Source organism: Polyodon spathula, chromosome 3 (genome assembly GCF_017654505.1).
Source record: "Polyodon spathula isolate WHYD16114869_AA chromosome 3, ASM1765450v1, whole genome shotgun sequence".
Classification (NCBI taxonomy): domain Eukaryota; kingdom Metazoa; phylum Chordata; class Actinopteri; order Acipenseriformes; family Polyodontidae; genus Polyodon; species Polyodon spathula.
Genome location: NC_054536.1, coordinates 23,094,727 through 23,112,186, shown reverse-complemented (window position 1 = coordinate 23,112,186; position 17,460 = coordinate 23,094,727). Strand labels below are relative to the sequence as shown.

Genomic DNA, 17,460 nt, shown 5'->3' with positions numbered 1-17,460 from the left:
TTACATAGATAACTAGTAGGAAGACCCAGTTTCATTAGACAGATTTGGGTTAAGGAATCATGTATTAAGCATAGGGAATATCCCAGCGCAAGCCTCCACACCATTCAGTAGTTTTCTCTCAAATGTCCCTGCATATAGTTACTGGGTTATTTTTGCTCCTAGCTATATAAAAAGTAATCCTAAACTAAACCTTATCTTAATCTAAAAGCCACTATTGAACCCCTGGTCCTGAACCTGATTCCAGACTTACAAGATCAGGGAAAACCCACCACTGAGCCACAAGTAGTGTATTTAAACCATTGGATAGTTTTTACAGTCTATACATCACATTGCAAATATACATTCAGTGGTTTAAATTATTCATTTCATCTACTGAATTAAAAAAAAGAAAGAAAAGTTTGGTTAAAAAAAGTTCCATATTTGATATATTTTAATTGACAGTAAAATGAAGATCTATATATCTCTGCAGACAAATGTTTATTTATTGTCAAACAGATGATCAAAGCCTTTAGTTATTTCTTCAACCAGCATAATTTAAGGTCATTTAATATATTAATGTTGCCAAGTTGCATACTAAAGTTGCATATAAATCTGGTGTAAACAAACTAGAGACATGCCATAAGCAAATAAGGTTGGGCATCTTTTTATTTATGTCAAGTCTGTACTATAATTGTGTACATTACAATGCTTTTTACTGGACACTAGATGGCAGCACATAGTAACTACAAAGGCCCACACAGATAACACTATGTAACACAATTTACAATTTACAGTATAATTGTAAATCTCAAAAAACTACTCACTTCTAAATCTTTTGTAGTCATCTTTGTATTGCTTTAGTATAAATACATGTTAATTTGGATTCATAGGTAGTTTTTTTCTGACTTTATGTGAACGAAAAGACACACATTTGCCCATTTTCCCATTGGAAATAGTGATATTTTGAAATATCACTGTCCTGGTCACAAAAGCAAAGTTTGTGGGGAATAATAGCGATGTTCTATACTTTTGAGGCATAAGCAATTAGGAAATAACACTTACTACCCAGGAACAAAATTATTATTATTTTTTTGTTACACAGTGTAATCTAACTACAACTGATTATGTTTTTAATTAGAAAAAGATTCAGTATCATCAGCCAATTGGCTTCCAGCGCTAGCGGCCATTAATAGACAATAGACAATAGATGCCCGTGGGAACGTCACTGCATCACCTTTAAATCAAATTTAAAAATCAATCTACACAAGTACTGGCTTTTTCATTTTGGACTTGCTGTAATGAAAGCTCGATTCACATCTATTGGACAGCAAATACTAACCAAAAACACAACCGGTCCAAATGTATTTTATTATCCACCAAAACCACCCCACCTATACTTTGCACTAACAAAAGCAAGCAATCCTGTACCCGCAACTGCCAAATTAGTCAGTCACAGACAACAACATCTTTCAACAACAAACCGGAGATGGGCAATTCAGTAATATTGTGCCAAATCAGATATTTGGCATGGTCTAGACAAGACAAGCAGCTCTGACAAGTTTTTTTTTTTTTTTCTCTCCAATTATTGATCTTTCCAAAGCCTTTGATACGGTTGATCAGGCATTACTCAATAAAAGATTAGTGTGTGTTGGTATTGGATTGCAAGCAGCTGGATGGTTTCATTACCTTACTAATAGATCACAGATTGTCAAATATGAGGTCAAATCGTGTTTTATTAAATAAGGGTGTTCCCCAAGGATCTATTCTTGGCCCAATATTGTTTATCTTATATATCAATAACATTGGTGATAACATTAAAAACCAAGTACTGTCTTAATGCAGATGGCACTATTTTATACTCATGTAATCCCTCCCCTTCATTGGCAATCAATAAATTTGCAGGCTGACTTTGATTCCATTCAAAATGAGCCTTAATTAATCTAAAGCTTATTTTAAATTCTAGTAAAACAAAAGCTATGACATTTTCTTCTACAAGGACAAATGCTACTAACAAATTATCTTTATTTACTTTAGATAGCAAAGTATTGATATAGTTGATAACTATAGTATTTGGTTGGATAGTAATCTCGATTTTAAGGTCCAAATTTAAGCTTCATTTATAGACTCCCGTCTTGTTTTTCTGTAGTTAGAAAAAAAGCTAATTACTTGTATATTCCTACCACAAATTGGATTCTGGGGACACAGTCTATAGGTTTGCATCACCCTTAACTGGATGCTATATATCATGCTGCTTTGAGATATGTTATGAATTCAAGTTACAGTACTCATCACTGTGTGTTATACAGTTTGATTGGCTGGACCTCCTTGGCTTTGCGAAGGCTGAAGCACAGGTATAGTCTGCTATATAAGGCTATTTGTAAATTACCTCCGTACATAAATGAATACTTTATAGTCGCTTTTTGTAACTACAGTAATAGATTGCATTTTTTTATAAAGTGCATTCAGAGGCTGCTAAAAGATCATTTGCCTATTTTGCTCTTTGGTCTTGGAATAATTTACAATCTCAATTTAAAGAGTAAACTGCAGCAATTTCTACTTGAGAGTTGTGCATGTTTTAAGTAGTTGAGTAGACTTGTTACTGTTTGATTGTCGACTATTTCACTGATTGTTGATTGTATTATTATGATTTGTATCTGTGTTTTTGCACCATGTTTTAATGTGTCGTTGCTGCCTTTCTTGGCTAGGTTGCACTTGTAAAAGAGATTTTAATCTCAATGTGCTTACCTAGTAAAATAAAGATTTAAAAGTGTTTTTGTAAAGAAAATAATGAGAAAGAATTTTCTAACAGACAGTGGCCTCTCCATGAAGGCTCTACTTTGTGGTAGCTGAACATGACTGAAGTTATGTGTCCCGAGCCGATCAGATTGAAAAGTTGACACTGAAACATATTACTTTGGCAGTCAAAAGCATAAAAACAATATTATATATGTTTCTTATGAAAAACTAACAATTCAACACAGATCATGCTAATTTGACAAGACAGCTTGACTGAAAGGATAGAGAAAATATATAAATTGTCTGAAAAAAAAGAGAATTATAAAAGGTATTTTGTAACTTTAAAAACACAACCAAATAAACCCCCTCTAATCGGACCTCTCTAATTTCACTCACCTGAGTCTTCTGACAAGTTTGGCAAACTCCAGGAGGCAAGTCTCCGCTGGAAGCTTCAGCTGGCCCTCGGCCATTGCTAGCTGGCAGTCCTCAAATGAGTAATCTGTAACTGGAACCTCCAAAGCCCTGACAGACACTTTACAATTAAAGCAACCACTGACATCCACCACTAAAGAAGAGGTATAGTACTTTGCATTGTAGACATACATGGTTCTTTAAAATAACACCCCCCCCCCCCCCCCTCCACCACACAATTTCCATAATCTACTTTATGACTGGTACCTATTCTAGCTGTCTCAAAATCACTCTGCTTTGTTTCCTATATAAACCATAACATTTACACTACGTTAGTCTCCGCGTATAGGAACACCTCCTAAGAGAAAACTTTGCCTTAGGGAACACCCTTGTGGTGAAACAGATTTTTTCCCCAATTGTAAATGTTCTGGTTAAAAGAACAAAAACTATGCTTAAAAGAACATCTTCATGGCACCGATAGCAATTCGTTCACAACCGATACAGTACTGTTTTTCAACCTGATCTTCAATCTTTTCATCGCAATAGTGTCTTGAGGCACACTGTTGGTTTATTACATCTTTCCAGAACTGTAGCTCATCTCCACAAAATGGCATGTAAACAAACGGCAAACTATGCCACTGTTTCTCTTGCTACACAGAATAGGCTTAGGTGCTGTGATGGATTACACAGACTGCACAGGATACCTTACGGGTGCCAGCCTGGTAAAACAACAAATCTCCTATCCAAAAAGTTAAGTATTTATGAACTAGTCTATGGAGACACGCTTATTTTTCCCCACCATTTTTTTTTATCAAATCCAATGTAGGCCCACTTAGCAATTATGTAAACTGAGCTTTAAGTTCCATTTTTTTAAACCTGATCTTTACATGTGTGTCATTTACTTACTTTGCCATCAAGCATCTCACATTGTTGGCAAATAAAGCTGGATTCTTCTTTTCTGCTTCAGATGGGGTATAGACTGGTAGGAACTGCATTTAGGAGAAAAAACGTAATGTTACATAATGTAACTTGTTGGTGTCGCCCCATAATGTAACTTGTTGGTGTCGCCCCATAATGTAACTTGTTGGTGTGATCATTTCAGTTTTAATAAAAAAAAAAAAATAAAAAAATGTAATTAAGTAATAAAGTTAAAATAGCCTTAATTTGCTTTATTTTATCTCATTTGCTTTATTTTATCTCAAAAAGCTATTAACAGTTGTGCTACAGTGTCCCTAATACATTAATACATTAAAGCATTAATATGTAGTTTGTTAGTTTAAACTAATCATAAGCACTGTATTACTTTCCCAACCATACTGGTTCTTCAGTTTGTTTGTTTGTTTATATATATATATATATATATATATATATATATATATATATATATATATATATATATATATATATATATATATATATATATATATATATATATATCTATATATATAGACTCGTTCCAAGACAAGCTTTGCATGGTTGTGTCTTACAGAATATTAGACAGTAGAGAAGGTGTCTTAAAACTTAAACTACTAAATATTCATTAAAAAAAAAAAAACAAAGCATTACTGTATTAAACTTGAACTAACCTCAATTTCCACAACATTATGTAACTGGCACAAAGTAAGCCATAGAATGTCAAACCTTAAAAAAATAAAAAAATAAAACACACACATACACACAAAAAAAAAAGTTAGAAAATGTGTAAAATACAGGGTGGTTATAAAGTCACCTGGCCTCTGCGCTGCAAATATCTTCAGAAACGAAGGATAGCATTTGTCATGAAGTACTGAGTCTACTTATGAAAATGTGCATTCTGCAAAAGATGACGCACGCGCCACATCATGACCCTTTAAGGCAGTTAGAGCAGTAACGTAAAGAACAAGCCTTCAGAGAAAGCACCTTTAAATACATTTTTTAAATAATGAGCTTTATTCATAATTGTGGTATTAGCCTGAACAAGGTGTTCTAGCAGACATGTCACTGAACTAATTTGTTAGTGGCATACAACACTATCTTTATGACTTGCAGTAGTGGTCCTGGGTTTTATACTGTATGAGTGCAGGCACATGGTTCACATATAAAACCATACTGTATTAAAAACTGCATTTAATAAAGAAAACAGCATATACACAAGCACACTCGCCTATTTGCAAGGTTTTATGGTAACACTTCATACATGTTTACAGTCATGTTCTAAGTCCGAAAACACTGAGTTAGACAGGTGAAGGTGAGATTGTGATGGGATTAAAACAAGACATGATTATATACATTTTATTTAAGTTAGGTTTTTTTTTTTTTTTTTAAACTTATTACCAGTCTATTTCTAAGCCTCTCTGTGCCCATCTGCATTGAGACTGTACAGGGAGGAACAGCTTCAAAGCACTCACTCACAAGACCCTAGTAAGATGAAACGTAGACAAATGCTGTGTTCACACAAGCCTGTTTAGAGCGTTTGGTCCGCTTGCTAAACCCTCAATGGGAACAACTGCTGGACTCAGCTCTTTTACACACAGGAAACTAACTATACAAGGTAACTTGACTCGGAAGTAAACATTTCACACTTGGTTTCGTTCATATTCTCAGGAAACAAGTAGAGCAAAAACAAACTGTCTCAGGGTTACATTAGGGTATTAGGGTTACCAGACATCCCATGAAAACTGTGAATGTCAGTTTTCATGATTCATTTGTTGTCCTGGTCGGAAACAGTAAAATTGTTAAATTGTCCTGGTTTTCCTATTGTAATTTATATATATATAGTATCAGTTTGCTCAGCAATTTAATAGCAGGTTTTTTTATTAGGCTGTGTTCACACCATTCAAAAATAAAATAAACAATTTTATGGCTTTGTTTCATCATTCTGATTATGTGTATATCACATGTTTAAATGGTAATACCTGATCTACTTTAATCTGTCTTTTTGAACATTTAACATGTTTTGACTAGATAAGAATGCTGTTGTGGTCTGCAATAAATACAGCCAATGTTTAATTTTTTTAACTATTATTCTGTTATTATATACTGTTATTTTAATGGCTTCAGAGTTTTTATGGTGTCAGTAAATTGAAGAGGCACAAAAAAGTTCCAGTTTTTCACTCCGGAAATCTGATAATTCTAAAACTACATGTAGAGTGTGAGAAACTGAAGCTCAGATAGGAATTTGGTCAGACACCAAAATCCAATCCGAATTGGACAAAACTTGCATAGATATTAAAATATATTGTACTTTCTCATATTACTTTGTTTAATGCCTACAGTGCAGAATTGCTAAAATGAATTCTGTGCAACTGTCCTACTGTAGGCATTAAAGAACATTAATAGTATAAAATTAATAGTCAGCAATACATCAATAACTGCCATCTTTCAAGATACCAACATCCATTTCACAGACCAAAAGAATGAACCTAGTGCACTTGTAAACTACATTGTGAACAAAAACAAACCTCGGTCCTGGGGAAAAAAAAAAAAAAAAAAAAATAAAACAAATAAAAAGGACCAAAAAACTATCTTTAGCTGCATCCAAATTAACTCTGTCTCTTTGCTCGTTTCAAACTAAAGGAACCAAACCGCATCTGTTTGAAATGGACCTAGTGTGAATGCAGCCAAAGTCAGTGACATTGTCTATGATAAAGATTCCCCGAAATGTTTAACTTACCTAAGTTTCTATTTAGTGTGAGTAGAATAAAAAATAACCATTGCAGTTCTTTTTTGTAAATGAAGTCATAGCCACGCTACAACCCCCATTACAGTAATTACTACGAGTCAGATTCGAACTATTTTTTATTTTTTATAATCACTTGTGTACATTTTTTCAGTGTAGTAAAAAATAAATACAAACTGGGAAAGAGGCCAGACTTATTATGTGCAGGGCTTTGTTTGTATTATGAGGTTGCTAACTTGGCAAGTTCTTCTGCAGTTCATCTACAAAAGATTAGAATCTACAGTACCAGTAAACAGTTTCTCAAGTATTCTTTACAAACAAGCTCATCCGGGGTTACGCAAGAAAAATCGTGTAATGGTAGGCAACACATTTTTTTTTACCAGGTTGTAGTACTTTGAGACTTAGCAATCGATTCAATAATGTTGAATCTCATTTCAAATAAAACCACAGCCGTACTGGTGTTCATTTCCTTTCTGTTGGGTGAGGTTAACTCTATGAATATAGCCGGCTGCTGACAGTGAGTGAGCGTTGAGCGCACACATGGCTAATGTACGGCATTCGTGGCTACAGTCCCTGGGTTAAAAACAAACAAACAAACAAAGAAAACAAAACAAAACCAAAACCAAAAAAAAAAAAAAAAAACCTCAGATTATCTGTACGAGGTAGCTTTTAAAAATGTGCAGTATTTACTAGGTAAGTTTACTTTCTGGAGTTAAAATGTTTAAGTTTTAGTAGTTTAATAAGTTCAGTGTTTTTTCTACCTTTTCGTTTTTAAATAACAGTAGGCCTATTACGGAGATGAGCTGGCAGCTGGGCAGTCGTTCTGTGCTGGAGCGACACGACTGCTATCTTTACTTGCAATGCCTGTATGTGTTTTTTCATTATTAATTAATTAGTTGAAAAACTCATTTGTCGTGTGAGTGCATTACCATACACCTCCACCCCGGTAATTATAAATAAAAGCAAAAGCACAATATTTTTATTAAAAAAATGGAATCGAAGGATTTAAAAAAAAAAAAAAAAGAAAAAAAAAATCAATCCCTAAATCCTGAGACTGGGGAAAGTGTCCGGAATTGGATTCCCTTACATTCCCATATAGCAAACGCCCATAAACACATTTTAATTGTCACAGCTGATTAACACGAACAGACTGCTACACTAAAGACTTTAACATGTCAGCATTTTGGTAAAAGTACTTTTTGACTGCCTGATACAAACATCCCTTTCTACTTTCAACAAATCAGATTTTGGAAATATTCACTTCTAAAACAATGGGCTTATTTTGGCTGGATTTGATACTGCACAAACACATAACATTTTAAAGTCTCAGCTCAAGTGTTCAATGACAAAATTTGAGTTCAGTTAATAAAAAAAAAAAAAAACTTTAAAAAATCTGTTCTCTTTACACTTCTGCATTTGTTGGAAGAAATGCGTATCTTGTTGACATATTGCTTTTTGATTTTGTTTTAAAATTGGAACCTTAGTTGTGTTTTTCAGGAGCATAACCAGTTTTTGGACTCTTTTTTGGACTTAATTTGGACACGTTTCGACATACTTATTGGACTGTGGTTAACTAACTGTATTTAGTTCTGTTTGTTAGCAGCGGTTTTCCATTTACAGTACTTAATCTTGTAATTAGAAAATACCATATGTTTTACTGTTTTCATACGTATATATGATCTCAGATGGGGGTATGCGACAGACTAGATTATTTGGAAAGGGGTGCGGGACCTAAAAAGTTTGAAAACCACCGCCTTAGAGCATGCATCACCTAAATAGCCTAGTTTTGTGCTTGAAGCTCAGTTTTGATGATGATAAATTATGATGGAAACATGTACTTACGCTCCAGGCCCCTGCCAGGTCCATGTGATTGTATCCTGAAATTAAAAAGCACAAAGATCTGTTTATAAACAATTTAACCAAATCATTTCAGGGACAACCTTTCAAGGTGGCCTCTTTCCATGAAGGAATTTTTAGTATGAATTTCATTAATAGGGCTGGTCATTGTCAATGCATTATTGTTGCTTTTCATGATTTGTGCTGTAACTGTCTCTCTATATATTTATTAGCGACAGCTTTAATTTTACAGCCACTGATACTACAAGCATATATTATAAAGCGTAGCAAACTGGACTTTCCACCACATCAACGATCCAAAGCAAACATCAAATCTACTTCAGAATGGTTAAAGGAAGAATAAAATCAAGGCTCTGGAATGGCCTAGTCAAAAGTCCCGATCTAAATCCGACTGAGAATCTTTGTTTGCAGAAGAGGGTTTCAGATGATTGGCCAATATCTTTTGGTATGCTATGGAATCCATTTTACCATGTTTCCTCTGCCATTAGAGGAAAAACAGTCCTATAGAAGGACATTACCACCTCCATGCTTGACAGTAGGTATGGTGTTCTTTTCTTTGTATGCCTCACCAGTCTTTCTCACGTAATTACTATCAGTGACCATACAGCTCGATTTTTGTTTCAGTACTCCACAAAACCATTGACCAGAGCTCATATCCACAATTCAAATGCCATTTTGCAAACTAAGCGATTGTCCTTGTGACGTATTCCTAACAGTGGCTTTTTCCTTGGTCTGCGACCATTGAGTCCTTCACCATGCAATACTGGACCTGTGATTGAAATGAAAACCCCAGTCACACTTGCAGCCAATTCACTTTAGTATCTTTGGTAGTCAATCTCAGATTGTTATTAACCTTCCTCTCAATTCTTCTACTTGTTCTTGGTGAAGGAACCATGTTTGATCCAGACCGAGGGAGCATTGTGACAGTACCATGAGTCGTGTACTTCTTGATAATAGAAACAATAATTGGAATTGGGATACTCAAATGCTTGGAAATCTTCTCGACAATAAATGACAATAAATCATGACAATAAATCATTTTCTGCCTAAGGTCTTCAACTAACTTTACTTTCTCATATTGACTTATTGGTAATGGCAGCAATCATCCTATGCCTAATCCTTTTATACTATAAGAATGTTCACCTACAATACAGCATTTTCTAAACTTCTCTAGAATTAGGTTCTGCATTATCATATTGACATTTCTAGCACCTTATAGACAATACATCACAGCATAAAGGGTATGAATACTTTTGAATTCGCATTTTTTGAGTTTTGTAATATATATATGTGTGTGTGTGTGTGTGTGTGTGTGTGTGTGTGTGTGTGTGTGTGTGTGTGTGTGTGTGTATGTGTATATGTGTATATATATATATATATATATATATATATATATATATATATATATATATATATATATAGTAGACATCTATTTCTTGTAACTTTGTTTTACTCATCCATAAAAGCAAAACTTTTGCTACAAAAGATTCTTCCTATAATTCTTTGTTTTTGAGAAATTTCCAGAAATTCTAAATTTCCATTGGGGTATGTAAACTTCTGACTACAACATTTCAAATTTTTTCTGCAAGTTTCTTTCCCTATCTTGTTTCTGATATTATCTGTTACAACTATCATTCACTGAGGATTGTGTTAATCTAATGTACTGCATCCAGACCAATTCACCAAAAATGCATTCAATAATTCATGGTTTACTATAGGGTTATAAGAGTTTTATTAAGAAACTGTGTCGGCTCAATATCATTTCAAAGGGATATCACGTGAAGGAAAACGGAAAACAAATTTTATTGCATTCATTTTTAAACTGCACAAATATATACAGTGAATCTGTTATTTATATTATCCAATAGGGTTAATTTTTCTTCTTGTGCAATGTATACAAAATGGAAACAGCTTTGCAGCAGCTACTACCACCAAATTCAACAGCAAAACCTAAAATGGCCCGTTCCTATCTTTATTAAAATAGTTACCTTTTTAACAAACACAAGGGAGTGCCGATTAGACACAAGAACACAATATAATGGTTATAATATTGAATTAAATAAACTTAGGTTAGGGTTTGCATGTTGCATGAGTTTCAAATACATATTTAGCATGCGTCCTGACTAATCAATTTATCTCTAAAATGTAGAACCTATTGCTAATTGGTTACTTTATCACAATTCTTGCCCCCCCACTGCGGAGTACAGGTATGTGCATGTCGTCTGCAAAGTGTGACCTAGTCCAGCATTCTTTCTTTTTCCTGTTCCACCTGTCTATCGAAAACAGCAAGTCCTGTAAATCTGTGTTGTCCCCTTAATAAATCTTGTGTGCAGCTGCTCTGCAGTTTGTACTCTGGGGAGTCTCTTACCATTTTGTTGGGGTAACGGAGCACCACAGGCTGCACAGGGACTGCAGGAATAAATGCCCCTAAAGACCAAAAAAAGAAACACTTGTTAGCAAAATTCATAATTTGAAAATGTCTACAGTGAAAACGATTATATTTGTTAAAATAACAGTGCCTCAGTCCATAACTGGAGTAAGAAAATACAGTATTTATGTATAAAAGGTATAACAGTATTTATGTATAAAATCCAGCCCGTGGGTCAACATATTGTTCCTTCTAGTACACACACACCTTAGCATTGTATTCACACAGTGCTGCAGAACTTAGAAAAGAAAACAAATACATATAGCACAGTAAAATGCAAAATTGCTTCAAATACAACCACAATATACCTGTATGTATTATATTACAATAAATAAGGGTTATTTTTATCAAAACAATCAACACAAAACCTGTCAAACACAAAAAACAAAACTTTGTTTTTCTTTTTCTATTATATTATATTTTTTATATTAGTGAAACTGCACTTTATAGCAGTGTAAGGCAGACCTTGAAGAAAAGATTTGTTAACACCAAGAGGTAGAATTGTGAGTCAAATGATTGCTTTTACTTTTTTTATATTAATTAATTAAATTTCTGAGATATACAAATAAATAAATAACAATAATTCATCACAACAGACTTTGAAAAGCCCCAGAGTCCATTTGCTACTGTAAGTAGTTTTAACAACTTTAATCCAGAAAAGATTAAGTGCCAGCCTGTGATATTTTGGGCTCTGTTGTTATCATGAAACAAACCCTGTTATCACATTAAACGACTACTGCAGGCGGAGTACATTTAGATGTATAAGAAACCTACAACTGGCGCTTGTCATTGTGTATCCATGTTCTTGTATTGTATAGCACATATTAAAATCAGCATTACTAATGCATACAGGTATTTAGCAAACTGGCCATCCTTTAAAGTGCGTGTTTCTTTAAGCCTGACATATTCTATGTTCAGAAAAATCAGCTCTGTTGTATATACACACAAACCTGTTCTACAAGGTCATATGCAATATTTATACTGTACTCTTAAATTTGAACAAACACAACACTGCAGTATCCCTTCCCATTCTGACAGTTAGACACCAGGGGTGGGAAACTTGAGCTCGTCTAAGGGCTACATGCGTGGCCCTGAAACACCCTTGAGGATTGCATAACCCAGTTACACAATTGCAAGAATCTGAACTCTCGGATTTTAATAATACATGTGCTATTTATTTTATTATTATTTTTTTAAACTGTACTGATACCGATTCATCTCAATGGTGTTTTACAGCAGTTCGGACCTGATGTGCTTAGTTTTTCATTTAAACAACACCAGTAATTAAGAACCCTTTGCTTCCCTGCACTCCCTAACCTCCCTGTACTTTACACCGTCTACATTCTGGGAATATTTTATTTCTTACCTGTTTAATATTCTATTAGGCATCTTCAGTATAATTCTCGACTGCTACGCTTGTTTACCAGAGCATTAATTAACAACCGGGTTTGCAGTTCAAAAGACCAGAAATTCAGCTTTAAGAAGTGAGGGAATAGCTGTAGGTTTGCACAACTAACTTCTGACCCCTCTGCAATTATGGGAAACGTGAGCAAGAAATGGACACTCGTCATGCAAAACTGGTTTGAGAAGTGATAGAAATTACAGCACCACTTCAGTCTCAGACCCGGCTGGCTTTTTTTTTTTTTTTTTTTTTTTTTTTTTTTTGCTGAAACAATTAGTAAGCATGATAAATAGTGAAAGCTGAGGATATTAAACAAAACAAAACAGAAAAAATATATATCAAGAAGGAGATCTGTAACAACAAGCGAAACACAACAATTCTATAATGTTCCCTTTTCTGAAATTCAATAAGTACGTTAGGCTGATCTTGGTGTGAAAATGAAAGAATATTTCCAAGTAAAAGCTTATTAAAATTCCATATTCTGGGAAAACCATCAATGACAAGTTGCACTTATGTCAGCATCTTCACATTTGTTTTCTTAAAAAAGAAAGAAGCTTGCCATTTATTAAGCTGCAGTAAAACTGTTAGGACACCTAATATTATTGGAAAACAGTTTTGTGCTTGTACGTTCCACATTATCCACTCCCAGAAAGTGTGTCAGCTGTGGGGAACAAAAAACCCAACTATAATCATTTATGGATTTCAGGGGTAGAAATGTTAAACCAAGCACTGAAAACTGGGAGCACTGTGACAAAAACATGTTAAACTGAATGTACATAACAAAAAGAAGAGTATTATTTCAACAACACAAAACAGTAAAAAAGTTAAAAGACGGCTCACAAAATCCAGCCTGTTGACCATATGAATACAGATTGTACAAGGAAATTGCACTTAGGATCAGTTGTTTCAATAACAAAAATATACTGGTTTACGAAACATATCAACACTACGCATTATCATTCATGATGCGAAAGGAAGAATACATATGTGAGAAGAATACTTTTTGAAACTAAAAGCCTTTAAAATCCTGATGAACAAGACAAGAGGTAGACAAAAACACAACACTACCTAATTAAACAATACTGCCAGACAGATCTTGCATGCGCATTTTTATTCCCGTATAACATATTTAAAACACCCAATTAAATGCCACATAATGAATAAAACCCTTATGACAATGAAATAAATTAATTTTCCAGCATACAGCAGCAAAGCAGAAAGGTCTCTGCTGTATGTACTGTAGTTAATATTTCCTCTTAAAAATCACTGGACCGGGGAAATTCTGTATTAACCCTTTCAGTCGTCCAAAATCACTTTGGAACCTCACAGGACTAGGTCCCAGTTTGAGGTAGTGTGCTCTATAAATATGTAAAAAATAAATACATACTAAAGTTTAGTCCTCTTCTCTATCTAAAAATTTAAAAAAGTTTATTCTTCAGCTCGACAAAAACAATTCAGGACTGAAAGGGTTAAAGAGTAAATAGCTTCAGAAGTAATTTGAATTGTTTTTTTTTTTTTCATTCCCCTCCCTATATGGTGTTTGTAATTATTCTGAGTGGTTCTGGGTTAGTATTGCTCCAATACCGAGTTTGAGCTTGTCTAAGGAATCACTAGAACTGTGACTGAACAGCCTGGCTCAATACATTCAAATCATGTGACTTGTGAACTGCCCCACCTACTTTACAGTTATACAGAGAGATTGAATGAGGAAGTCTGTTCAGTCCTTAGGACTTAGGACCTGTAACTCAAGTTCAAAGCAAGTTCAAAGCAAGTTCACTGATAACTCAATGTTGGAGCAGCAGATTTACTTCGAATGACTATAAACACAATAGAACAAAGGATGTGTGTGTGTGTGTGTATGTGTGTGTATATATATATTTAAAACGCAAATTCAAGGAGGTCCTCAAATTCATGTGGATATGTGGATTCATGTGGATAGGCACGGGGCTACATTGTATTACCTGTGAAATGTTTTTCAGTGAATGAATCATTTTCCTTATTTGAATGTCAGAGTAACCAAAAATCCAAATCATAAATTCAATTTGGATAAGACGTAAAACCGAGGTCCTATTGTAAGTGACTGAAGCAGCAATAGTCATGCATAGTTCACCCCCAAGTCTCTGTAACTTGCGTTGGATTAAAAGCAAAATGACAAAAATAAATAAATAAATAAATAAATAAATAATTCTAGTGTCAACGCATTCAGTTTTATTAATGATACACACAACAGGAAAATGCGTCCGCTGCATATCCAGCAAATGGCTGATTAAACATAACTAATTGGTACATTATGCACCTCTACATTTTCTCCCCCACTTGATAAATAAAACACTAAAATCTGAAATGTTTCTGTTGCAATAGATTATCATCTGTTTTTACACAAATGCATGTTTCCAGCAACAGAACAAAGTCAAATCATGTTCCATAAAACCATCTCATACACTTTTTTTATTTTTTTGGGGGAAGGAACTAATAGCTTTGGTTACAAAAAATCTCTCATGTTATTAGTCTTTTTCCAGTAAAGAAACAGAGAGTGAGACGCAGATCAAGCCTGCAGAACTGTGTAACAATTGTAAAGGATGCATCTCATAACACTTTGGTCTTTCATCAGGAACCTCAAAATTCTCACTACTGCACGATATCAGCCAAATTATGGGATGATAAGGTAACAGGGAGGATACTTTTAACTGTAGAGGAACACTATGTTCCACTATGTTATGTGTATTTAAAATGTTTTATGAGGCATGAGGTATTTAAAGTAATATGGCAATAAAATATATAAATGCTACGTTAGAGGAGGAAGCAGGACACATACAGCAGCGTGCAAATTTATTAGAATACCTCAAGATTTGTCACACAAAATAAAATATTAATTTACTACAGAAATTAGTTCTACATTTTTGCAAACTCATCTTATTTAACCCAATACAAAACTAAAAACACAGCTACAGATATGTCTGAAAGTGTCTGCGGCAGGGCAGGACCCCTGCACATGAACAGGTCTTTTTGTGTAAATGTATATTGGAAATAGTGTGTATTATTGTAATTGTGTAATTAATTAATGAAGTACCTGAAACTCCTGGGAAAGCTTGCCTCCTGTGTGTTATCATGGCTGTAACTAGCTATGAGGCCATGTCCTCTGTGTTCTTTGGGCATCACAAATGCTGTAGTACAAATTCTGGCAAAGTACATGAAGGAACATACATTTCAATTTTGAATACTAAATACCAAAAACTGTCAAAACAGCATTTCAAAAAAGTTTAATTATGAGAGTGGACAAAAGGGGCTCTACAAGCATCCAATGAGAACGTGTTCAAAGTTCTTATTTCAATTCGAGCAGTGACAAACTCACAAAAAAACTGTACAAAATTGGGCGAGAATACTCGCCAAGAATGCACTGCTTGTTTTTCCGACAGATGTGGTTCATGTTAAAAAACAAATATATATAATAACTGCTATCTGAAAAGTCCTTGTAAATGTATATAAAACACTGTCAGCTTGACCTCGGTAGAATATCAGCTGTGGTTACTGCCCTGTGTGTGATTACCAGGTGTGGAATCTAATCAGCAGGTAGATGTGTTCCAGAGGGCCTTCAGGTATAAAAAAGGTTCAGTTTATTCATCCAAGGGCTGCTGCAAAGTCAAAGGGCTGACGAACGTCTGGATAAAGAGAGCGAAACATCTTGCTGAAAGCCTCCAAAAGCCATGAGGGGAGCCAAAAAAAATAACCAAAACTGCAGACGGCCGGGCGAGTAGCCAGAGTTTGTTTATAGAGATTAGTTCAGGGATTGTAGATCCCACCTAAGTATAGACAGCGATGTGAATAAGCAGGACATCCATGCACTAGGGAGTGTGCATGCCATTTTCACAGCATCTTTTATTTTATAGTATTTGTACAGTGTTTTATTTTTGTTTACGTACATTCCCCTGTATGTCCTCAGTGAACTACCATTGCTGGTAGTGTCACCTGAGCTGTAGTCTGCGTCTATGTAAATAAGACCTGTTCGCCCGTGAGGCATATCAACTGCAACCTCCGTTTCAATCTCCTGCCCGTCACTCAGCAGCTAATGCACACATCCACATGGCAGGCGCCTGTCAGTCTTTAATGCTAATATTTATTATGGCCACCTTTGGTATCAATAACAGCTTGGCATTGTGTCTATGTACTTTCTCAAAGTCTCTGGTGTAACTTCATTCCACATTTCTTGAAATTGTATGCACAGAAATGCAAAGCGCTTCCTGAAGAATCACCACCAGTTAGCTACACATGTAACTTTCCTTTGCATAACGTGGATAAATGAACAAATGAATGGCTACAAAGATCAAAGTCATTCAACAAAATCATCTGAATTAGATTGGCTCTAACTGCAATCCATTTAAAACACAAAATTCCACTGAATAAATATTGCTACCATCACGAAAGATACCAGGGTCACACACACGGGGGAGGGGAAAGTCTATAATGCAGGTGGTATAATTTATATGTGGTATAAATGCAGAGTAGCAGCACAAGCAACAGAAGATTGCTACTTAGTGCAGTGAAACTATGTATTGACTCCAACACATATAATAATAATAATAATAATAATAATAATAATAATAATAATAATAATAATAATAATAATAATAATAATAATAATCCCAGAAATAACTAAAGTAGTATCTGGGTGGCTGTTTGAATGTGCTCCAAGAATTAGATCACCAGTTACTTCATACAGGATGCTCAGGGATACTACCTCATACAGTGGTTGCTAAAACACACAGAAGCCTGTTTGGCCACACTAGGCTGTTGCTTTTGCCAATCTGCTGTTTCAGCAGAAAGCTGCAATATACATACCAGGCTTGAATGTGATCAGACAGGACCTGTTGGTGCAAGTTCCCTCAGGGAATATCATTATCTGAAATAATAAAACAAAAAGACCAGTTAGATGCATTTCTGCTAGTAATACACAATCAAAACAGGAGGTTAAGAATTGATTACAGCACTTTC

General features: G+C 34.7%; 1 protein-coding gene across 1 annotated transcript in view; it reads right to left on the bottom strand.

The window, feature by feature from the left end:
- The window catches only part of LOC121312866 (lysophosphatidylcholine acyltransferase 1-like), an 86,167-nt gene that overhangs the window by 12,806 nt on the left and 55,901 nt on the right, over nucleotides 1-17,460 (bottom strand). Inside the window, exons 5-10 of the mRNA XM_041244721.1 lie at nucleotides 17,308-17,368; nucleotides 11,010-11,068; nucleotides 8,627-8,661; nucleotides 4,713-4,767; nucleotides 4,033-4,115; nucleotides 3,112-3,237 (exon numbers count right to left, since the gene is read on the bottom strand). Of these exons, the coding sequence (XP_041100655.1) occupies nucleotides 3,112-3,237; nucleotides 4,033-4,115; nucleotides 4,713-4,767; nucleotides 8,627-8,661; nucleotides 11,010-11,068; nucleotides 17,308-17,368 (419 nt within the window). The remainder of the gene's footprint in view (nucleotides 1-3,111; nucleotides 3,238-4,032; nucleotides 4,116-4,712; nucleotides 4,768-8,626; nucleotides 8,662-11,009; nucleotides 11,069-17,307; nucleotides 17,369-17,460) is intronic.